The 25,863-nt window shown below is 41.6% G+C and overlaps 1 protein-coding gene across 5 annotated transcripts in view; it reads left to right on the top strand.

Annotated features, from left to right (window-relative positions):
• CDYL (chromodomain Y like) overlaps window positions 1–25,863 on the top strand; it is a 230,706-nt gene that overhangs the window by 8,446 nt on the left and 196,397 nt on the right. For all 5 annotated transcript variants that reach the window (XM_077886240.1, XM_077886246.1, XM_077886245.1 and 2 more), the window contains exons 2-3: window positions 787–930; window positions 12,344–12,433. In XM_077886240.1, coding sequence (XP_077742366.1) covers window positions 928–930; window positions 12,344–12,433 — 93 coding nt within the window. In that variant the 5' untranslated portion in view covers window positions 787–927. The remainder of the gene's footprint in view (window positions 1–786; window positions 931–12,343; window positions 12,434–25,863) is intronic.

The following is a 25,863-nucleotide window of genomic DNA, read 5'->3' as shown; positions in this document are numbered from 1 at the left end:
TACAACATGAATTAAAAGACTTTTCAAGATGAGTGTCTTAAAAGCCAAGGGGAATGGCCTCAGGTTTTTCTATTTATCCAAAACCAATTCCAAAAGGTATGGGCTTTCCAACTCCAGCTCTGACTACATGTTTCCATACATCCTCTTACACAAGCCTGTCAATCCACCCCCTGCTCTGAAAACACAACCTTCCTGCCAGGGCCTCTGTGCCTTTGCTCCTGCTCTCCCTGCCTCCAAATGAATCACTTTCCACCCTCCACGTGAACCCCACATTACTTCGTTTTCACATCTTTTGTATGAGATGTTCAGCTGCGTCTTTGTCATCCTACTACACTGGAGGACAGGGGCCACCTCCTTGTCATCGTTACGTCCACTAGTCTCTTAGTGGTAAAAAGAAGCACCAAGTTGGTCCTCAAGGTAGGAGGCCAACAAATGTTCATAACCGCAAATAGTAGCCTTCTGACCCTCACAATGAACATCAGGCCCCTTGGCTCACAAACTCTTCACTATATTGCAATTATACATGGCAGGTAAGCAAGATGTTAACATCCGCTGTGGTGCAGAGCAGGACTGACGATTTTGAAAACTGTTTTTTATCCTTTATCATTTTAAATGCATTGCTACTTGGAAGCGGTGCTGAATGGTATTTATTGCTTCTACCGCACAAGCACAAAATGCTGGCTCACTCTCAAATTCAACGTGGACCTTGGGAAAGTAGTTAAATGCTGTGAGACTTCGTTTTCCAATGACGTTAGTAAATTCCTCTTGGGGGGATTGTAATTGCAGGTGGTGATCAGAGAACGCAGAGACCCCAGAAGAATTTTATGGCATTCCAGGCAGGACACAGACCGGCCTGGGGGAAAGCAGGAATAAGAACTGGCAATCCAGAGAGTAGTACTACGAGGCAGAGATCTCTGAAGTGAAACAATGGTAAGAAAGACCTTCCAGCACCCAGACTGGTTCTGACGCAGTAGGGAAGAATTCTTAGAGGGACCCCTTTTATTGAAAAGTACTCATTTTACTGGTACCTATGCAGACATGATTCAACAGGAGCATTCTGGTTATTCCATAGCCGTCATTCTGGAACTGTTCTGATGACTCCTCCTCTCCTGCATTCTCCTTGTATTCTCCAAATCTTCTCCCATCTGGCTTCTCTAAATTAATTTTTTTTTTTTGAGCTAGAGCTTCCACTTTATTGCAATGGTTACTTTCATGTCTCTTATTGCTTTCTTTAATAACTTTTAATGACCCAAGAAATAGTTGGCTGGGTACCATTTTCCACTTCCTCAAATGATAGCACATCCTACACCCTGTGTTTACAAGTATCAGAGAAGGGCAGCACTAATTCTCTCTGCCTTATCTCTACTAAGGCATGCCTGGATTTTCAACAGGGCAAAAGAGAGTGAGAAAGTGGTTTTCTACATTGCTAAGAAATAACAAGCAAGCCCAGATGTCATGAGAGCTAGCAACCTGCAGAAGTCATCTGTCCATTCTCTCAGTGATTTCCTGTATGTGGTTTTGGTGCCTCCCATCAGAAGAGCACAGAATTTGGTGCTTTGGGGGGAAATAGCCAAGAGTAAGGCAAAAACACTGCCTTAAGGAGCTTTCATTCTGCAAGAAGAATAAGACAGATGTCCAAATCAATATGATACAGGTCGCAGGACACAGGTGTCCCAGGAGACAGGTGTCCCAGTAGAGGTTACAAAGAACTATGGAAGGTCAAATGGGGGACAGATTGCATCCCATCAGAGACCTGGTGGAGATCCCAGTCAGTTTTAGGAATGTTAAGTTTGAAATCGGTGGGAAATTCAGAGGCAAGTAATAGCGGGTGGCAGGAACATGGGTCAGAAATTAGGAAGAAAAAAAAAAAAAAAGAAATTAGGAAGAGAAGGGCAGATGAGAAGTAGAGTCCAAACTTATGTTTGAAAGTGTTTTTACTCAGTTCCCTGACTCAGGTTGGACTACTGAGGTGCTTTTACTGCTACAGCTTCCAGACCCCATGTATAGATGGGGCTTTTCATTTCCTAGCAAAGAGACTTCCTGCTGCAGCTGACGCACCCAGGACCTAGAGTCAAAAGGACTTCTGCTTAGGCAAAGTTGTACTTCAGTTTTTAAAACTGAAAGTTTTTTGTTTTTGTTGTTTTTCAGATTTTTACGGTAATACCTGCACAAAGTTTCAAACAAGTTAAAAAAAAAAAGTCATTCATATTCCTATTACCCAGAAATAATATATAGTAACAAGCTTTGCAACATAAATAATGCAAGTTAATATCTACATATTAATTCCATTTTTTACTTTAATATTTTTTAAAAACAACAATTGGGTTATGTTAGACATAACCTTTGGAATTATTTTCTCTTTAACTCTGTGAATAATATGCCATGGCCTTCCTTGACATACACATCTACATCATCATTTTGGGTTCAGGGCAGAGAATTCCAACCCCTATTGATAGGTATTTAGGTTACTTTCACTTTTAAACTGCTCTTAAATGATACTGTGATAAACATCGTTGTGTGTACACTTCTGCACAAGTATTTTGGCTTTTTTTCCTTAATATAAATTTTTTAAAGTGGAATTCCAGGGCCAAAAGATATGTTTCACTGGATTAATACACATTGTCCTTGGACAAAATTTAACATCAAATAGTTTAAACTTTGCCTCATCTTCCTCTCCTTGAAGAACTCCTCACACATCAGGTGGTACTCCCTCCTCAACCGTACATCAATCTTGATCTCCATTCTTACAAGACCTGGGCTGACTATTACCTAACTGCTTTAATCAATAAGATATTTGCTTTTTATGGCTATTAATGACCCATTTTCCTGAACATAAAAATGGTGTCTGGAGCCAAAGGAATAAAGCTATAATGAAGAAAACAAGGACCAGAGAACTCTTATGGTCTGAACCCCTGACTGATAAACCTCAAAGCACACCATTATTAGCCAGGATGAGGCATTTTAAGATCAGATAATTGGTCCATTTGCAATGTGAGATTTTCTTGATCTTTCATCAGCACAATTTCTGCACTGACATGATCACCAACATTTCCATTTTTAAGATCTTTTGTCATTTCTCCAACATACCTTCTATTGCCTTTATGGAGAAAGAAAATTGCCACCAAAGAAAATTTGGTTTTGGATCCCACCTTCCCCTCTCTGTTCAATAGAGGCACAGGTCCCTTGGCCTTTGTGTTCATTTCTGCAGCCCATCTCAATGGTAATAACAACTCAGGATTATGACCAATAATTACTAAGTCCAGTAACAAATTCCACTGCATTATCAGCCACAAGCATCACATCCTAATCTTGCAAAGCACATCTGTGGGCAAGCCAGGGAGGCCATGGAAAATTTACTGTGGGACTCTAGGATCTCATTTCATGTTCTCACATTTCTCTGAAAAAAAAAAAAAAATGTTACTTATAAACACTTAGTTAAACTCTTACAAATTTCACATTACAAAAGAAAAAGGGAATCCAATCTTGAAAATTCAGCCTAAAAATACCTATATATTTTTTTAAATGTAATGTTTTAAAACCTAACCAAAATGAGTGACTACTAATTTTTTTCTCTCCATTAGTTTGATGTTTCAGTTAGTACCTTCCTATTGTGAAATTTGATTTTCTATTATCTTCTTACACATAGTAGGCATTCAATAAATGTTTATACAACAAACTGAAGCTAAGACACTTAGATCAATATCTTTCACACATTCCCTATAGTAGTTTATGGTTGGAAAACCACATTGACAACAGCCATTTCAGTGCAGAGATAATACCAAAGGGAGCTCTCTTGAGATACCGGAGGTAAATTATTAAATTCTCATTTAGCTAGCCAATATTACCAATTTGTTTTAAATAACTTGTCCAACTTTTAGAAGGGAACAATGATTTGGAGAACAAGTAGATCAAGAAAATTGAGAGTAAATGGCAGGGGTAAAGGGATACATATTTGCAATTCTGGCTTCCCGTGGTGAATATTCAAAAGCTCTCCTACCAGAAAATAATATCTTGAATTGAAAAGCATTTAGATTGTGGTGGATTTCTAACCCTATTAAATTTCCTCCTCCCAGGTAGTCTATTTACTAAAGCAGTGTGATGGCTGTTAATATTGTCATTTGATAAACATGTTTCTGTTGGGGAAAAAAATAAAATAAAATAATCCAACTATATTCAACATGTAAATAAAGATTTCTTCTTAAAATGTTAGCTTTGTTTGAGGTAGTTGCTTTTCTTAGGAATTCTCTTCCTTAATTCTCATAGGAATTAAAATTACCAACAAATGAAATTAGTTACACAAAGCAATAAAATACGTTTTTCACAATATGCAAATATCTTCCCATGTTCTCAAGATAACAGCACACTGGAAGGACTGGGATACAGAAAACTGTCACTTAAAATGCCCCAAAGTGTTGTTTTTTTTTTTTTTTAATCAGAAAACCATATTCAAGCAGCCCCATTTTTCATTGCAATGTACTTGGTCACTCTATTCACTCAAAACTTCTTGGTAAGCATTTATGCATCACTCCCGATGCCTCACTAGCTCCTTGGGTGACTTCCTCTGGAGAGTAAACAGAGTTGAACAGACAAAATAATGCATCCTGTGTTCACATTACACCAATGTGCCTTCAGAGAAGCATTTCAGACACACATTTTCTCCTTAGTAGGAAAGACTCTATTGAGCAAAATAACTTTAGCTTAAATATGATCCTAGAAATCTTTTCAAAGATAGGATAATCTTTTTCTAAACCAATGGGAAACCTTAAAAGAGTATAGGCTACAGGTGACCAACTCATCTGGTTTGCCTAAAACTGTCCCAATTTGAAAACAAAAAGTCCCACATCATGGGAGCTCCCCTCAGACCCAAGGAAACCAGCACAACTGGTCACCCTAATATAAACGATCTTTGAGTGCAGATATTAGAACTGTCAGACCACTCTTTTTCATTAAATTTAAAAAGGCTTTATTGAGTGTCCTGCCATGCGTAAAGCACTGTGCTCAACAGGTGTCTGGCAGGGTTCAGGCAAGAACAAGATGGCACAGCCCAACAGGGTAATTTGAGGAGAGTTTCACGAAGATGTTACGTACAGAGGTATGGGCAGAGTTAGGGAACTCAATAAGATGTCAGGCAGGATCCTGGGCTAGCAGCAGCCGGGGAGGGGAGGGAATAATTATCAGAATCCAAGGCAACTGTTCAATGAGGGCAGTCCTCCTGAATGGTGACACAGCTCAGGAGGAAGAGAACCTAGATCTCTCTCTCTCATCCCACTCTCCAGATTTGCATCGATGCCTCTCCTTGTCTGAATCCAACTAGAAGGCAGAGGAAGGAAGTCTGTTGATGGAATTCTCATATGTCAACATCCCAGGCCATGGAGCAGCACAGAGACTGGGTCTGCAGAGGCCCAAAGAGACTTAAGCCTGGTCTCTGCTTTTAGCAATTTATTTTTTTTTAATATTTTATTTATTTATTCATGAGAGACACACAGAGAGGCAGAGACACAGGCAGAGGGAGAAGCAGGCTCCATGCAGAAAGCCCGATGTGTGACTCGATCCCGAGACTCCAGGATCACGCCCTGGGCCAAAGGCAGGTGCTAGACCACTGAGCAACCCAGGGATCCCTAGCTATTTAAAATATGGGAGAAATCTTAAAGCATTGTTTTTTGCTGAATTTTATTATAAATAGGCTTCACACCTAGTGTGGGGCTTGAACTCATGACCCTGAGATTAAGAATCTCATGTTCTACCAACTGAGCCAGCCAGGTACCCCTTAAAGCATTATTTTATCTTATTTTATTTTTAAAGATTTATTTATTTCTTAGAGAGTGTGTGTGAGAGAGAGAGGAAGGAGGGGCAGAGGGAGCAGGAGACAAGCAGACTCTCTGCTAAGTGGGGAGCCCAAGCCCAACACAGGGTTCAATCCCATGACCCTGAGGTCATGACCTGAGCCAGAACCATGAGTCAGATGCTTAACCAACTGAAGTGCCCAGGTGCCCCTTAAAGCATTACTTTAGACACACACATAGTTTCCCTGAGATAACTTGCTAGTACCAAAAAACTGAGTCTTGCTAACTAGTCTTTGCTGCAGTAAATAGAAATCGAGTTTCTTTATGCCTCTGGGCCTGGTCTGTCTTTAGTCAACTCAAAATGAATGAACCTGAGAGTTAAAGAGGCATTTGTATAAATCTTAAAGTATTTACCTCTGCTACTTTCATGATTAGGCCTGAGTTAGAGTCGTGCATGTACTCACTCCCTTAATAACTCCAACAAAATAATTTGAGGGTATCTCTTGGGTGGCACTGAGTTACACCGTTGGATTTACTCGACAGCACTCTGCCAACATTTTTACTCAGAAGCAACCCACTCATATCGAAAATGAGAGTCTTCATGCTTTCCCAAAGTGTGTCCGTTCCTGTCAAAGCTGAAAATAAATGGGCAGGTCACCCAGTAACGCAAGCACTGTTTGCTCCACGGCCACTTAAGATTTACAGAAGACACGTGACAGGAAATCATTGCCAATGTGATCCCCAAAATCCTTCCCTAGTATTATCACCTCTGCCATCATTAGTCCAATTTCTAGAGGTTAAAGCACCAATGAATGGGGGCACCTGGGTGGCTCAGTTGGTTAAGCATCTGCCTTCAGCTCAGGTCATGATCCCAAGTTCCTGGGATTGAGGCCCCAATTTGAGTCAGTCTGCCTCTCGGGCTCCCTCTGCCCCTCCCTCTGCGTGTGCTCTCTCTCAAATAAATTAGTAAAATCTTTAAAATACCAGTGAATGTATCATAAAGTTAGCTCTCATTCTGAAAGCATTCAAGCCGCTGAAATTCCTCACAGAATCACAGCATCATGGCTGATCATGTCTCTCGAAAAGACCTCAACTTTTCATGTACAAGATGCTTATTATCTTTAAAGTGATTGTGAATGAGTTACTCTGAGATTCCGTTCCTTCCTTCATAAAATGAGGGAACTAATGGGTAACTCATTGACTGTCGTAAGGATTAAGATGTAACGTAATTTCAGAGACTATCTGACAAGAAGTAGGCCCAAAACTGATGTCCACAGACACTGTGACTTACCCTCCCATATATTACATATACATTTAGATATATAGTTCTAGTAACTTTATATTTGAATAACTTAAGAAATGTATGCCATAGAATCTCTGAACGTATCTGCTCATCTCTGCTCCTGGACACTGAGTAGCCATCGGCAAATATGTGGGATGAGTTGAGACAAGTATGGCATTCCATTGAACAAAGGGTTTTCAGAGAAGTATGAGCTTTCTTTGTTTTAACCCACTTGAGGTCATCCAAATCAGTAAGAAATGAAGTTTAGCTCAGCAACATGCATTCAGGTGAGGGGAAAGGGTAGAAATCTTGCATATTTATTGAGAAGAAAATTTAAGGGGTCCTCTCAGACACATTCTTGTCCATATGTGAGGTAGATTGGCAATGCACATCCCTTCAGAGACTCAAGCTCACCTGCTGTGGAGAACATGAATCAATACAGGACAATGAGAAAAATGGTCAAGTCATCCCTCTGGTCAAATAGCTTTTTTTTTGTTTGTTTTTTCCTTTCAAAGCCTGGTGTTTCTTTTCTCCTCCTCTCTCTCCATTCCATCCAATTCCCCCACCCCCACCGAAAGAAATTAAAATTTTCAAGTACCTCCATTTGATATTGTGTTCAGTGTCAGCCCTCGGTAGTCATGGATTCTCCTTCTTGAATTTTCACTGACAAACTGCTTCCAGCTGCCCCTCGGGTGGAACAACCACCACAATAAAATGCAGTGTTTGTTGAGGATTTCAGCTGCCACCTGGGGGCTCAGCGCACTCAATGAAGGCTATTTAAGCAGGCTGGTGGTGAAATGGTGACAAATGGTATGTTGACGTTTTTTTCTGGTGTTTGTGGTTTAGGACTCGCTGGTTTCAGCCTTGCTTCCGTGTGACCAACCTTTTCCACATTTAAAGTCTGTTACTGCCTCCCCTTCAGGGTTCTGGCAGCAAGCTCCGTGCTGTTGACAGAAGCCATTTGTGGAGTAGAAGGTTCATATTTTAGACTATTGGCAAGGACTGATTTTACAGTTAGTCCATGGATCTGAATTTACATTTATTTTTTTAAGGGTTTTCTTTTTCAACTAGCTAAAAAATGTTTCTTCATTAGGTTGTTATCACTCCACCTCGCGTGCGATGGCCCTTGACTGCTCCTTCTTTTATCTCCAGTCACACCCAGTAAAATTAGGCTTGTGCCTATATGATTAGCCAGAGACTGGTCCACATCTGAGTCACATTTGCTCTCTAAACATCCCAGTGGCTTCACTGGTATGATGGACTCTGGCTCAAGCTCAGCACCTAATATGTCACCTTTCCCATCTCAGAGTCCCCTCCCTAGCTGTAGTGGATGGAAGCTCTCAAAGACAATCATCTTTGCATGTCTCAGTCACCGAGGCTTCCTTCAGTTGACTTCCGTCTCCTTACACCACCTTCCTCCTTATCCCTCATAGTTCCAGGAAACCTCCAGTTATTTCTGCTTCAAGGTCCTGATCTGGACTATTGGCTGAACTAAAAAAAATGGCTGCACCCAAAGATCTGAGGAAGGACCGTTTCCACTCTACTCCTGATGCGGACTCTTGCTTATAAAGGCAAAGGAAGTACACTTCAACTAAAGACTTGTTAGGAGTCCCAGCAAGCCCTTGGACAGAAGACTTTGGCCACTGAGATAGCTGTCTGCTTCCAGCTGTAAAAAGATCCAAGAGCTATTCACTTTCAAAGACGTGCCATGGGTTCAGGACCCTTTCTGTGCACTTCACATCTTGTCTGCTCCAAAATAACAAGGTCAGGTGACCATTTGAAGTGGAAAAAAAATGGTTTTCTCCAATCCAAAGCAGGCTTGGGGACAATCTAGAGGTAACTTAAGCTACTTGCAAACCACACTGTTCCATTTATTTAGGACAAACCCGTATGTACACAGGCCTGGACCAGGTCTCAGTTCTGCTTCTCAAGCCCGGTCCCAGCTGTGAACCTTCCCAGAGCTCTTCTTTTCCTCCTAAGTATCCCAATCTCCCTCTAAGTATCAAGTCAATTGAAAAATTAACTTTTTTAACCATCTACTGTGTGCCAGCATGGTAGCCAGCGACATAAAGTCATAAATTACAACACAGAGTGATCACAGTGAAAAAAGTGGGACGAAATTCCTTCTTCTCCAAACACATGAACTCCACCTCTGTAGCATCCTTCTAGATGTAGATTCCATCCGCCCCTGGAATCTCCCCAAACCAGACTCTCCCTCCTGCTGGCACACAGCCTGCCTCAAAGATCTCAAAGAGGCCCTGCTGCCTCGTTTGCTCAGTTTTCCTTCAAGCTTTGTGTGAATCTACTTTCTGTGAAACTCCATTTTGCGTGGGTGCAGTCATGCATGCTCACACACACGTTCACACACGTTCACACACTCACACACAAATATACACACCAGAATCAACAAGTCATGCTGAGAATACAGAATCCATATCCATATTTCCAGACTGTTCTCAGACCTCCTGTATAGCCATAGTCCAGACACGGGGTTACTCAGTCTGTTCACTGTTTTGGAGGAGGGAATACATGTCACACCAACACGTAGATCCAACCAGCCCTGTTACAGCAACAGGGGGATCCCTGGGTGGCGCAGCGGTTTGGCGCCTGCCTTTGGCCCAGGGCGCGATCCTGGAGATCCAGGATCTAATCCCACGTCAGGCTCCCGGTGCATGGAGCCTGCTTCTCCCTCTGCCTATGCCTCTGCCTCTCTCTCTCTCTCTCTGTGACTATCATAAATAAATAAAAATTAAAAAAAAAAAAAAGATTTATAGCAACAGGACCCAACCATCTTTTGACTATGAGGGTTAAAACGTGGAGCTGGAAGTACAGGTAACCTGAAACACCCAAAACTCCAAAAGCTTTTCTGGTCTGAAAGCATCAGCCGATTTTCTTCCAGCAAATATAGTTTCCTGATGATGTTTGGATTGAAATGTTATTAGAATAAGTGTCTACAACCACAGGTAGTCTGCAAAATGATCAAGGCAAATTCTGGGTGGCACAGTGAAACCAGCATGAGATACAAAGCATCTGCTGAAGGTAAACCATAGAATTGAGAAAGGAGACTCAATTCTGTGTTTTTCCAAAACTGTGTCCAGATAACGTAACTTACGTGCTCCCAAGTGAGGGAAGGAAATTCTTCGGGACACAAAGCTGAATGGCTTCAGCACTGGCACCAATTGTCTTCTTGCCCAGCAAGTCCATTTTAAGTCTTGTTCAGGATTACGCTGGAGTGGACTATGGGGGCCGAAGTAAAGTCAATGAGACATCCATGTGTTCCCTGCAGGCGCTGTCCTCCAGCAGGCAGTCAAAGCAGCCCACGCCCATTCATAGCGCATCTGTCCTCAGACGGAGGAGAGACGCTGCAAAAAATATTTTTATATATACACTATATAAAAATTTATACGTTAAAAATATAAAATATATAGCATAGTGTATATATATTTCTATTTAAATAAATATTATACATATATGTCATGTAAATATAGGTCTCACAGACTCCCTGACCTTAAGGGGCTTAACACCCAGACAAACGTGCAAATCCAAGCCTGTGTTGAAGGCAAACTGCTGAGAGCGGAGGAACGAGTGCCAGCTGAGCCAGGGACTTGGGCAAGGAAATAGGAGGTAGCATTTGAATCTGACGCTGGAGAATGAATGGCTGCATGCATGCATGCATCAATGAATGAATGAAATCAGACCTCCGTGAAGACAGAAGGCAAGGGAGGTCAGTCTGGCCCTGGCCCCCTAGGAGCCAGGATGGTGAGATGTGCCCTCCAGGGTGCAAGCGAAGCAGACGGCGCCTGGGGACCAGGCTGAGGGTGCCGCCGGGCAGACGTCCTGGGAGGCTGGGCCCGGAGCAAGTCCACTCGGATCAGGCCGTCTGGATGCTGAGCATCGCGGGTGACCTTCCGGCTGGAGTGTGACCACTGTGAGTGCGGAGGCCTCCTGTGTTTGCAACCTTGCACAGCTTGTAACACAAGCTGCCACTGTGCTCCTCTCTCTCAAAGCCACTTAACACTTGTGGCTGATTTAAATCTTAGAGTGAGGGGCGCCTGGGGGGCTCAGAGGTTGAGCATCTGCCTCTGGCTCAGGGCCTCATCCCGGGGTGCTGGGATCCAGACCCCACCGGGCTCCCTGCAGGGAGCCTGCTTCTCTCTCTGCTTGTGGCTCTGCCTCTCTCTCTCTCTCTCTCTCAATCTGTGTCGCTCATGAATGAATAAAATCGTTAAAAATAAATAAATAAATCTTGTAGTTAACAAAAGCCTCTAGGTTTCGCATGAGGTGCTGCTAAATCATGAGTCTCTCATCCTCTCTCCATCTTTAGGGGAGGTTAAGATAGAAGTCCTTCCTTGGGGAGTAAGGGGTGCTGATGTGTTAGATTGCCAGGATACCTTCTAAGGGGGGCCGCCGAGATCTAACTCAAGCTATGAGAACGCAGGGTCTGTGCCAGGCCTCAGTGTAAGACATATGCTTTGTGAGCAAGAAAAGGGCATTTTGCCCTTTGCTCCCTCCACCTCCCATCCTTCCATCATATTCCTTGGAATATGTAAAAAAATAAAAATAAAAATAAAAAAATAAAGAATATGTTTAAAAATTCAGCATAGCGGTAACGTGTACAGGGGAAAGGGGGAGGTTGCAATATTTATTTGGGGTGTCAAATGCAAAGAGATCATTTTATTTTAGAACCTCTTGTATGTATGTAGTGCTTCATGACAAAAATCTTAAATATACAGTGGTTTAAAAGGTCTATCTGGGGTTGCTTTAAAACAGGAAGGAAATTCTCAATATTCCCTCAGCATGAGGTTTAAAAAAAAAAGCGGTAATGGAGAAAAATGAAAGAGAAGGCATTAAATAAGCAAAATGAGGGGAAGATAAAAAGATTTAAGGTGGAGAAGGTAAATGAAAGAATGAAAGTGAGAAAAAAGAGAGAAGCAGAGAAGCTGGGCAGCCAGGCGCCCCGTGGGGTGGGAAGGAGGCTTTGTGGGCTGCTGGGCCCGGAGAGGACCAGACAGGAGCAGGTGCAGGCGGCCAGGTAGCCACTGCTGGAGGAGATGGGGGTCGGGAGCGGGGGAGGGTGCCTGGGACTCCAGGTCCCCTTGGCCCCGGCCCCGCCGTCCGAGGTGGTCAGCGTCCTCCTGGCATCTGGACCACGGTCCGCAGTCAGGAGGCACTGAGGCCCGCGTCCTGCCGGGGCCGCCACCAGGCCTCCCCTCAGCTCTGCTGCGGAGGCGGGAGGTGGCCCCCACGTGACCCACCTGCTGTCCTCCTCTCCCCCCAGGGCCTGAGCGGCAGCCTGCCAACCTATAATCAGCAAGAGCCCTGCAAGCCTCAGGAGGAATGGCAACATCTTTCCAGCGAAACCTGCCAGGTGGGTGTGCAGACTACCCAGGGCTTTCTTGGTCACAATGGGACTCCTAACTTCAGGGCAAAAGTCATGCAGCCCCACCTCCACGCCCTCCCCACCCGCCCCCTCAACCCCCAGTGTGGCAAAATTCCACTTGAGTTAAAGAATTACATGTCTTCAAAAAGTGCAACCATAAAAATGTATGTGACTCAGATAAGTAAGGTTAAAAAAAAAAAAAAACGAGATAGATAAACAAGTGCATGAGACCGGTGCAATGGACAGTCCAGACTTTATGGTGTAAACCATGAAATGGCTTTTTTTTTTTTTTTTCCTCAATCTCTGCCTTCATGGCTTCCTCTCCAGTCTCTTCTTGACTCCTTGGACTCAACACACAGCTCTTTAGTCGTGCAGCTTTAAGAACAGCCTCATTCAGGTTGTTAAGATTCCATTTCATTTATTAAAGGCCAGGCCAAGCCAAAGATTAATTTCACATCCAAAGACTTTTCCCCTCCAACCCTCCCGGGCTGGACTTCTGGCCCCAGAGTCCATCTGGGAAGGAGGGGGAGTTCTGCTTTTGCATGATTCTCCCCTTGTCTCCCTCGCCCCGATGCTTCCCCCTATGGAGTTGGGGGGATGGAGAGTGAGAAGAATAGGGCAAAACGACTTTCACTTGACTCTTGCAAACTCCTCCTATCTTGGTAGTTGTGCTCTTGGGTCTAGAAGGCCCACCTGCGTGAATTCTCCTGGAGGCCCTCGGGAGTCTCACCGTAGCACTGCTGTCTGACCCGGGAGGCATTCAGTGTCATCTCTCCTCACAGTCTCACCCCCAGGCTCCCATCCTGCTATGTCCATCACAGCCTAAGGGTGGGGGATAGGAGTGTCCTCCCCAGCCAGCCACCTTGGGTGAGGCACCAGCAAGATGGTATACCTCAGTTTCTACTAGGACAACTTTGAAGCTTCTCATTGGGCTGTGAGTGACAGTAAGAGAAGCACCCCAAGCCACTCCCTCTCTTTCTAGATCTTGGTTACGCATGGATTCTTTTGGTAGTCTTATGTCAAAAGGTTTACAGACCCCTCTTAGAATAATGTTTTTAAATTTATAACATAAGGTAGGCCGTAGTACAAAGGAAATGTTTTAGATGCAGCTGGCAAAAGCATTTTTTAAAAGTTGTACTCTAGTATGTGTGCTGCTTTATTAACACATTATGTGACAAGTTCTAGCTGTGATTTTAAGTGGTGATGAACATGAATGATAATTTGAGGTATCTGCAACAACCGTAATATGAAAACACCTATGGTTTCTTCTGGTGACAGTTACATTTGTTGCTAACACTACTGTGGTTTACTGCCTACATTCATAATGGAAGGAAATACTAAATTTCAGCCAGAAGATAGTAAAAATAAGGATGGGCCCTTTTCCCCATGCATCTTCATAAACCCCCTCAATCCTATCCACAAATCCCCAAGGACCCCAGATCAAAAAACCTTGCTCTAGATGAGGTCTCCTGCTCCAGAGAACCCTCCTCCCACAGGCTTCCTGCTTCTGCTTATATAGGTCAGAGAGGATAAAGGGGAGGTGGCTGCAGGGCCAGTTTGGTGGCCTCTTGGTGAGGTTTGCAGCTCCTATAAGACTGGAGAAAATTAAATCCAATAGTCATCAGCTTTGGGACACATAACTGAATCAACATGAAAAAGTCCACTGCATGACCTGATGCTGCTGCTGTTTATGGAATTGGTACCCAAGAAGCTGTTAAGGGTAAATATCTCCAGGGAGTAGAGGGAGAGGTTGGGATGAAGAGAAGGGAATGACTTTTCACATGAAGCTGTTTAGTACTATCTAAAAAAAGTTTAAAATATTTTGTTTATATGATGAAAACTGACTTTAAAGAAAACTTTGAAAGTTTTTCTAAAGGAAACTAGTTGTGATTTTAACTGATCTAAAGCTGGTGAGGACTTTCCAAGCATACAATAATAAGAAAATGATGGGGAAGATGATAGGGTTGATGACACACAAAGATAAGGCAAAGTGTAATGATATCATAAACTAAAAGAAAAAAACTTGATATCTTCAACAAAACTTACAGAAAAGGAGCTAACGGTCTTATCCTATGAAACCATCTTAGGGACCAATGGAAAAAACAGTCACGTGCTATAAACAGCTGTTCCGGACTTTTCAGTACTCTTTCTTCTTTCCGCCCTAATTCCACCATATTCACCTACAGAGAATCCTAAATATATAGATGAAATCTCAGATTCCTTGGTGGCTGAGGCCACTTCCACTTCTCTTTCATCCCCACTTCAGTCCAAGATTTGGTTACTGACCACTGGTGCTTCAAACTACATAAGGTTTGGAGGACCTTGGACCAGTGGACCTGAACTTCTCTGTGGGAGGGGAAATAAGTTGATCTCCTGATCTCCCATCTAAGACATACCTAGAGATAGGTGATACTCTTCCAATAAAAATGCAAGAAAATTTCTCAAGAAATAAAATGCGATGTTTATTTGCACTGGCCTCCTGGAACATGCATGGGCCACATGCATGATGGAATGGCCTTTGGAGACCAAACTAACGGATTCAAGTCCTGGCGCTGCTGCCTTATACCATCTATGAAACTTGGCCAAGTCGCTTATCTAAATCTTGGTTTTCCCATCTGTGAAATGGTAATCATGGCTACCTCATAGGGTTGTTGTAAGGTTGAGAGATAGTATGTGAGATCCTTAGTTCATGGCGTAGACACAAAAAGATTCCAGAAGGTTCAAAGAGATAAATGTTTAAATAAAACATGAAAACTCTTTGAAATACAGGCTAATATCTTCATGACCTTGGAATGAATTGGAAGGATTTCTTGGAAAGGAATTTTTTTTTGTAAATTTATTTTTTATTGGTGTTCAATTTGCCAACATATAGAATAACACCCAATGCTCATCCCATCAAGTGCCCCCCTCAGTGCCCGTCACCCCCACCCCCCGCCCACCTCCCCTTTGGAAAGGATTTCTTAAGTAAGGTCTGAAAAAAAGACAAATGATAAAAGAAAAATATGTATGAATTGGACTACACTGAGGTTTAAAAACTCAACGCAAAAAAAGAGATATCTTTTAAAAAGTGAAGACAAACAAAAACCTGGAAGAAGATATTTGTAATTTATAAAATAAGCAAAGCATTATTATGGGACACACTAAAATTCTTCTAAAACATTTTAATGCAAACCCAATAGAAAAAAATGAGCAAAGGACACGAAAAATAACTCACAGAAGAAATCACTCTAGCCAACAAATATAGGAAAAGATGTACACTTTCACCAAAAACATGACCATGCAAATAAATCCAGAGTGAGACATTTCACTCCCGTGAGGTTAGAAAAACTTTCAGATTCTGATAAAATCAGGCACTGGAGAGGATCGTGGGGAATCGGGGATTTTCATGCACTGCTAGTGGGAATGTAAATTGATTCAATCACTTTGGAGAACAACTTGGCATTATCCAGTAAAGTTAAAAATAGTCACAGCCTCTGATCCAACAATCCTACTTCTGAAGAAACCCCTGCAGATGTTGCATGTGTGCACAGACATATAAAGATGTTTACTGTAGTCTTGTTTTATAATGGAGATTTACTAGAACCAACTCAAATGTCCATCTGTAGAAGGATGGATGAATAAATTGCAGTACATGCATACAGTGGAATACTATACACAAGTTAAAATAAATCAACCAGATTTATATGTAGAATAAGGAATCACAAAAAATATAACTACATATGCTCTGATACCATTCATGTAAATATCCTTAAATACCCAAAGCAACACTGAATATTGTTTAGAGCTAGACACATACAAAAATATGAACTTGGGGCACCTGAAGGGCTCAGTGTCCAACTCTTGCTTTCAGCTCAGGACGTGATCTCAGGGTCATGAGATCCAGCCCCACATTGGGGTCCATGCTCAGCACAGAGCCTGCTTGAGATCTTTCTCTTCCTCTCCCTCTCTCCCTCTGCTTGTGCTGTCTCTCTCTCTCTCAAATAAATAAAATCTTTTTAAAAAATATGGACGGGGTACATACCAAATTTCTAATGGAAAGGAAATTGGGCAGGAAATATAGAAAAATTGTTATTATACTGCACTTTTTAAATTGAGGTATAATTGATATATAACATTACAGTAGTTTCAGATGTACAACATAATAATTTGATATTTGGGTATATTGCAAAATGATCACTGTAAGTCTAGTTAATAGCCATCACCACATACAATTTAAAAAGATTTTTTTCTATTAAAATTTTTTTGTTATGTTGAGAACTTTGGAGATCTACTCTCTTGCAACATTCAAATATGCAAAACAGTCTTATTAACTATAGTCACCATGCTATATATCACATCACCATGACCTATTTATTTTATAACTAAAAGTTTGTACCTTTTAGCCCTTTGACTCATTTTGCCCATGCTCCATCCCCCAGCTCTGGCAACCACCAACCTCTTTCCTGTATCTATATGCGCCAGGTTTTGCTCTGTTGTATTTTCCTATATTTTTAAAACATTTTTCCCAAAGAAAATAGCAAATGGGAAGTACTAAGGAGAGTGCATGACCTTTATTAGGTATTTGTTAAATTATAGCTATTTTTGAAATTTTCTATCAACTACAGGTAACTAAAGTGTACTTCAATCCCATGTCCCAGCTACAGGAAGCTGGTAGCCTTTACCCACCCAGTACACCAGCTAATGATAGGCTCCATGTTTTGTAAAACAACATGAAATTAGTGTTAATCCAGTGGTTCTCAACTGGGGGCAATGTTGACTCACAAGAGACACTTGACGATGTCTGGAGATATTTTGGTTGTCACAACTGGAATGCGGAGCATTGCAACTAGAATGTAGAGGATTGAGACGAGGGATGCTGATGAACATCCTACAATGTGTAGGGGAGCCCCCTGCACAGCAAAGAACTATCTGGTATAAAATGTCAATAGTGCCAAGGTTGAGAAACCCTATGTAAGCTCATAGAAAAAATAAATATCCATTGAACTGAATCTAATATATAAAATTTAACTACTTTTCTGATGAGTTGTTTTGTTTTCTATTTTTCTAAATTATCAGACCTCTGAAACTATTCCTTCTTTCTAATACTGGATACTAAGGCTAGAGCAGAGAGCATGGGTACCAGAGCTGCTCCCACCCAGTCCATAACCCTTGGTTTTTTTTTCTCTTTTTCCTCAGTAGGCAAGATGTGATCTGCCAGAGGGAGTGTACTCTCTATAATAATTTTAATTGGGCAAAACATTACAGAATTTTTTCCAATACTAAAAATTTATCAGTCTTGCATCCTAATGCAGTCCAACACTGGCTGCTTCCAAGATGAAACAACATAGGCATTTCTTTTCAACTGCCCAGGAAATAGTTTAGCTGGTCAGTGGACCAGACCTCAAGCCCACAACACTAAACCAACTACTTTATATTAAAGTTCACCTGGCCAAATCAGACATAGTCTATCAATCATAATTAGATTCTGCTTCATAGGTCAAAATTGCAAAAATACATTAGCTTAAATAAGATAGAACTTTATTTCTTTCTCATTTAAAAGATCTAGAGGTAAGGCAATTCAGGGCTAATTTGCTAGTTCCATGACATCATCATGCTTCTTTGAACTGTCTGTGGCCCTCATTCTCAAAGTCCAAATGGCCGCTGAAGATCCAACTAGAACGTCCACCTTCGAATCAGCAGGATGGAAGAGAAGGGAGATAGGCAAGGCCCTTCCCTTGTAAGAGACTTCCAGAGGGTTCCTTGCAACTCAACTACTTTTTATCTTACTGGTCAGAACTTAAATACTTGGTTATACCTAAATAGTAAGGGAGGCAGGGATACAAAGATTTCTAGCTGGGCAATGATGTGCCTAGTTAAAAATCAGGATTCTTTCATTAAAGAAGAGAAGAGTGGATTTGGAAGGCAGCTAGCAATTTGGCTTCCCAAATAATCATGCATATGCTTTTCCCCCTACGTAGACACATGTATCTCTGTCTGCAAAAGAGATGACCCCAAATGCAATAACTAGATGAAATTCCAAAGTTTCATTCAGTTATTGCATTTCACTCAAAATCCAGAATCTCCGGGTAATGTCATTCCCAGCACGACCAGATGTGGCTCCTCATGGTCTGGTAATTCACAAACCAAAAAATAAATTATCTGCATTTACATGCAATATAATTGCTGAAGTGGGAGTGGAATAACCACAATAAAACTCCCATCAAAAAGGTAGGAAAAGGAAATACTGCAGGTATGGTCTACAGCAATTATTGAATCCTACTAGATAAGAATGGCAAACACTCCCTTCCTGGCAGTGGAGTACATGCCTTGATTGTTTCCTCTGGTTGCTGATGCCTTGGAGGAACTCCTTTGTCCATTGTCCACCGTGACCTCTGGCTTTGCCCCTTGGGACACTCTTCCTCGTCCATTTTCCTCCATGGCTGCATTTGAGCCATAGACAGTGGAAGAAACGATATTCTTTGGAGCTGTATGGTTTCCACAGCCATTTCCCTCTTGTGCAGGTGCAGGGACCCAGGGATTCTTATAAGAATTGAATAATTAGAAGTTTTTGCAAGCCAAGCTAGAGATTTCTGTCCAAATGGAGTAAGCTTCCAACATATTTGCTTCCTAGTCAGTTCCAAGTGTGAGCTACCACAGCCTAAAACTGTGTCTGGAAACTCTATGCCTGAAAATTCTGATCTTTTATTTATAGGTCTTTATGCTCTGCCAATCTCTTGCTTCTCAAATTGAAGTTGACTATTCTTGAGACCTTTTGAAGCAAAGAATGAAAAACTTGGGTGGGATGGCAACACTCTTCATCTGTCTTTATGACCAGACTTGTTTCCATTGTCTAGCACTGAATATATAGGGAAGATGCTTGAAAAGGGCTTGGGGCCACGTTCTTATCTCCTGCCAAGGCTGGATGCACTTGCAGTTGCTTCTTACTACTGCTTCAGTATGGGCTAAAAAGTAATTGGATTTTTCACCCCAGCAAGACTCCCAGTTATAGGACTCATAATCAATTTAGATCATAGGCAGAGACAATCCTTTAGCAAAGCTGTATTCCCTTCCATTTCTGTTGGCAGGCAGGATAGCTCGAGCCTGTGTTCACATCTTTATTGTGGTAGTTGGATAAAAGCCACAAGAAGCAAACAATACAAACCAAAATTTTACTTTTCCTACCTTTTCCCCTACCCACACCCTCAGTTCGCCGCTTTATTTACATAATTCAGCAGATGACAGTTGGATCAGATGATTTGCTACAGCATAACAAGAGTCCCTAACTTTCTAACCAACATTATCTGTTTCATCACTACTCAATATCTGAACTTCTCCACTAAGGCAATGACACTGTTGGATTTTATTGTTTACATCACTCAGTTCCCAGGTGCCAAATCTCATATTGATAAGGATGAAGTTTAGTTGTTATCAAATACTAAGATACAAGATAAAAGTGACTTACAGAAGAAGATGCTACACCCAAAGATGTGACTAGACATATATAGGATATAGGAAATATTTATTAATTAGAACAGTTCCTAGAAATAACATTAATCTGAGAGTTAATAACTTAGATAAAACTTTTTCCTATATATAATTTTTAAGTCTTTTCTCAAGTTGGAATAGGATTTGAGATGATATTCCTCATAAGGAGGACTCCAAAGATTTCATGATTACGTAGACTAATCCTGACTCAGAATATCAAAGATTGGCCATGAAAGGATTAGAGATGTCGTCACTGATGCCTAGCACAAAGGTCAGATGGGTATTGTAAGGGGAACATGGAAGGAAAAGAAGAGAGGTGACTGGGACTCATCAGCTCAGAATCTGACTATAAATTGCTAAATTTTGAGAGAAAAAGAGAGAAAGAGAGGGATTGAAATAAATCAGAGTCTTTCAGAGTCCTGCTGCCACTGGTTATTATAATAACCAACATTTTTTGACACTGTGTAGTAAATGGCAATGTATTAAGTTCTTTATGTGCCTCTGTTAATTTTCAAAAACTTATGATACTCCTGTGATGACCACTTTACAGATAAGGATACTGTGACTTAGGTTAAATAATTTACCAAAGGTCATAGCAAATGGCAGAGCCAAGACTTCAGAGATCAAAGGTACACTTTGACCACTATGGTGGTCAAAAGATGGATGGATTTTGAAGTTTGGGAGTTTTTTCTGAAAGGAATGACTCTTAGCCATGCTAATTTGTCAGTACTAGACAGTTCTTCATCACCTATATAATCAATCTGTTTTCATTAGGAGGAAAGTCACTCCAGCTCTAGATTACTAATTGAAATTTTAAAACCATGTATTATGGTCTTAATGAGCTGGAAGGGGGGTAGGAGAAAGGATAAATAGGCCAAGTATGATTTGAACACCTTTCAACCTACTCTCAGAAACCTCTTTTCTCCCTTTACTCTTTTCTCATCAAATATTAAGTGTCCTTTCTGTGCCAGTTAATGCACTTATGACTGGAAATGTCACCAGGCTCAATGCTCCACTCTACTCACAGAACAGGGCATTAAGTGCTGGGAGGGGTGAGGTCAGGCACTGCATAAGCATATAAGAAGCATGCCATGCCCAGTCTTAGGGGGCTATGGGAGGACAAAAGCCTTCGTCTAGGAAAAGGTGTCCAAAGGTGTCTAAATGTCTATTTAGAAGGATAAATAGACATTAGCCAAGTCCTGGCAGGCAGGAAGGCCACCCTAACCAAGGAGACAACATGAGTAAAGCCCCAGAAGCAAGAAAAAGCATATATCTAGGGAACTGGTGGGTATAACTAGAATTTGGAGGTCATGAGTAGGGATGGGAGAAGAGTCAGCCTGAGGCTGGATTCAAATCCTGAAGGTCCTGGTTGTGCCACACTAACCAGTGTGGGTTGTATCTTGAGGCTAATGGAATGTTGAGCACAAGAGAGATATATCTAATTTGTGCTCTAGAGAGTTCACTCTAGTTTCAGGGTAGAGGACAGTTTGAAACATGATGTTAAGTGGAGAAATTAGGGGGTGATCGATCAAGCTGATGTAGTGTTGAGATGTTGACGGTCAGGTCTCAGGTGTAACAACAGGCAGCAGTGGACAGACCAAAGTGCTGCTGTGGAGGCGAAGACAGCAGACTTAATGCCTGCTTACGAGTGGCAGGTGAGCGACAAGGAAGAGTCCAGCTCCACATCTGGTTCCACTTGGAAAATTAGGTGGGTGAGGGGGACCAGAGACAGAAGAAGAGGAGCAGCTCTGAAGACAGGTTGATATCTAATAGGAGTCATAGGAGTGTAGAGTTCACCAGAGAGATCTGGCCTGGAAAAGAAGGTGTATGGTTGTGCACCTGCCATAATTAGAGCCAGGGACAGGGGGAGCTTATGCAGGGAGCAAAGTGGGCCTTCTTCCCTGCACAGATGTCACAGGTCTTTCTTACTTTGTGCTATACTCACACCACCTAGGTCTTTCCACTGTGGTGGCCCCCCACTCAGACTACTCTTTGGGGTCTTACCCCATTCTAGGATAGTTGCTCTAATCTGTATCTAAAATTAGATTCTTTGTCTCAGGATCTCTCTCCTAGTTATTATAATAAGTTATTTAATGGTAAAAACTCATTGACATTAATGGATTATTACCTGAAACATTTCTGAATTTTAACTGAAGAGAACCAATAGGATTTGAATTCACAGAAATCTCAGAAACTTTTCTTCCTTTCTTCTTCTTTCTCTCTTTATTTTTGAGTTGTAGGTTATTACTGAGGTGAACTGCCCTTAGGAACCCCCACTGTCACTATAACTCCCATTTCCTCAACCATGGATGTGCCAAAAATTGAGTATTTGGGTTTTTTGCTTTGAAAGCATAGGTATAAGTTGCCTTCCCAAATCCTGATCCTTTTTGTCAAAGAGAACCTCTACAAGCACTTATGCATTTATTTAACAAAATAGCAAATCAGGTTATGGCTATTTTAGTGCCTGGCATTGCCAAAACACAATCAGAACATGCAGCTATTTCCCACCAATGCAAGGCCCATAGGTTAGAGACGCTGTAGGGGGTGGCAGAGAAGAAACCATGGTGTTTTGGAAATCAAATGCAATGCCCCAGAGAAGCTTTGGCACAGCAATCATTAGGGGCTCCAACCCCATGTTCTCATCTCATTTGTCATACTGCATTGGAATTCTTTTGTTTACAAGTTTTTCTTCTTATATTTTATTTCTCAGGAAGAGAAAAATCATACCTTGTCCTTCTTTTCACTCCCTGTCCCTGTGCTTTGACACATGCTGTTTATAGCAGGTGCTTAATATATGTATCTGTTGAGGGGCACCTGTAGTGAGATCGAGTCCTACATTGGTCTCTGTGCTCAGCCCAGGAAGTCTATCTGAGATTCTCTCTTTCTCCCTCTTTCTGCCTCCCTACCCCCAACACACACTCTCTATCAAATAAATAAATAAATAAATCTTAAAAAAAAAATAAGCCATTCAGAGCATGTCAGGTAACTTATTTTTTTAAGATTTTATTTATATATTCAGGAGAGACACAGAGAGAGGCACAGAGACATAGGCAGAGGGAGAAGCAGGCTCTCTGTGGGGAGCCTGATGCAGGACTCAATCCCAGAACCCCAGGATCATGATCTGAGCTAAAGGCAGATGCTCAACCACTGAGTATCAGGTAATTCCTTGATACACCAAATCACATGGGCAAATTTTCCAGGACATAGAGGATTTCTACCATTCCATCTTCCACTGGAAAAAAGTGTGGAGAATGTGTGCTAATAACAGGTTGTGTGACAAATATCAGATGGCTTCTGGTGGAGTGTGAGAAAGAGAGAATTGAGTGAACAAAAATGGAAGTTGATCACAACACATGAAATAAATAAACTAGGCTTAGTGGTGACCATTTCACAATGTATACAAACATCAAATCATGCTGTATACATACATGCTGTGCTGTATACCTGAAAATAAAATAATATTTTAAGTCAGCTTGACCTCAATACATTTAATAAAAAAGAATTTAGAAGCAAAATGGAGGTATGATGGAATTAAGAGATGTAAGGGAAGAAAGCCAAGAGAATGAATATGAATGAGCACAGGATTGGGAGCCAGGAAAGAAAAAGTTTGTGGTTGGATGGGAGAGATTAATGGCAAATATGTGAATTTAGTAAACTGTGAACTGATGATGGAGTTGAGAAAGGTAAAAAGGAAAATGTGCCAAAAGCCAGAAAGTCACTTACAATGAACCATCCCTAAAGGTTTCTACAGTTTTAGTCCTGCTATTCAAAGCTTTCTAAAATTCTTCTCTTTGTAGAAGTCTTTAACAGGAAAGGAGAAAACGTTCAAACTTCTCTAATAGAATTGTAAGACTAGAAGAGATCTTAGCAATCATGGAGAACCTTTAGTCTACAGATGAGGAAATTGAGGCCCAGGGGATGGAAGTTACTTCCCCCCAGGGTTGGGCCATTTTGAAGCCTAAGACAAAACCACCGTCTGTATATTTCCAGATCCGTGCTTATTCCAATAGATACTCATTTCCTGTTCCTATGTCTCTCAACGGAGGACATCTCTGTCATCTGAATAAAGTGAAAGAAAAAACTTTGTTGTTTTTTTTTTTTAAATGAGTCAATATACATTTCTATGTGAAGAAATAAACAAGAGATCTAGGAGGAAGAGCCTGTGTTTTGATTGTTACTATACTTCTAGGACCTAGCACAGCACCTGGCAGAGTGATTTTAAATAGGGTTTAGATGGATGGCTGGATGCATGGGCAGATAGACAGGTGGATGGATAGATGGACGGATGAATGTGTCCTATCAGGGCTGCCACTGCTACCCAGGTATTTATTGAATAGACTTACATTTTCGGATCTTAAGAGCTGTCTGAATCCAACTTCCAATTGTATATGGAACAATGACCCCAAGTTGTTTTAAAGAACACTCCATATATATTGATAAAGTGAATCAATGGGCTGCCCTCAGATAAGGTATAATCTCATCGAAGTCCCAAGATGTGGACACAAGTGTAAGTAGTAAGCAATACAGAACAACAGCATGCTAAGAGCCAGGTAACTCTACAAGCAGGTGTGGGCTATAAATAGCGTGATTCTATGACTTATTTCCTAAACTGGGACCCTTTTGGGGCCCTGAGTGGCTCAGTGGTTGAGCATCTGCCTTCGGCTCAGGTCATGATCCCGGGGTCCTTGGATCAAGCCCCCCACATCGGGCTCTTCTCAGAGAGTCTGCTTCTCCCTCTGCCTAGGTCTCTGCCTCTCTGTGTGTGTCTCTCATGAATAAATAAAAACAAATAAACTGGGATCCTTTTGAGAATGAAGGGAGGCTACTACTTAGTCTTCTTCAAATGAATAAGTATGATACACTAGATGGCTGTGAAAGATGCGTGTAAGTGATAGAGGCTAGAGAAAGAATTAAATGGAGATTTTGTAAATGTTTAAGTTTGTGGGGATCCCTGGGTGGCGCAGTGGTTTAGCGCCTGCCTTTGGCCCAGGGCGCGATCCTGGAGACCTGGGATCAAATCCCATGTCGGGCTCCCGGTGCATGGAGCCTGCTTCTCCCTCTGCCTATGTCTCTGCCTCTCTCTCTCTCTGTAACTATCATAAATAAATAAAAATTAAAAAAAATTAAAAAAATGTTTAAGTTTATGGAGATGAGTTTGCTATCTCATGAGAGAAAATCAAACTGTCCTCCTAGCATTTTAAATTACAGATGCACAATGAGCAAAATGCCCTTTTTAATGGTCTAATGAGGAGAGTCTAGAAATGTGTTTTTAATGACAGAAGAGTTGTTAACAAGGGTAGGTTTATACCCTTCCTATGTAAAGTGTGGTTGATGGGCCAGCAGCGCTGGCATCCCGTGGGAATGTGTTAGAAATGCAGAGTAGGGGATCCCTGGGTGGCTCAGCGATTTGGCACCTGCCTTGGGCCCAGGGCGCGATCCTAGAGTTCCGGGATTGAGTCCCGCATTGGGCTCCCTGCATGGAGTCTGCTTCTCCCTCTGCCTGTGTCTCTGCCTCTCTCTCTCTGTGTCTATTATAAATAAATAAATAAATAAATAAATAAATAAATAAATAAATAAATAAATAAATAAATCTTTAAAAAAAAAAAAAAAGAAATGCAGAGTCTCCAGCCCCACCCCAGATCCACAGACTCTACCTATTAATGAGGTCCTGGGACGATCCGGGGGCACATCACAGCTGAGAAGTATTGGTCTATAGCACATGGATTCTTCCAAAGAATAACATTTCTTTAAACATTGGAATGTACTCTTCTTTCTTTGCTCCTGCTCCCCCTTCTAAAATGTCTTCAAAGTGCACTTCCTTTTGCTTTTCAGCCATGTCAGTGTCTGGAACTTTAATGATGATAACGAGGAGGACTCTTTGTTTACAAAAAGAACAGGAAAACTGGATAGAAATACCCTTCGTCCCACAAATGCACTCTCTGCCCAGGGCTGAG

Source organism: Canis aureus, chromosome 37, assembly GCF_053574225.1.
Source record: "Canis aureus isolate CA01 chromosome 37, VMU_Caureus_v.1.0, whole genome shotgun sequence".
In the NCBI taxonomy this organism is placed as follows: domain Eukaryota; kingdom Metazoa; phylum Chordata; class Mammalia; order Carnivora; family Canidae; genus Canis; species Canis aureus.
The sequence above is the reverse complement of the archived record's forward strand: the minus strand, read 5'-3'. Positions and strand labels throughout refer to the sequence as shown.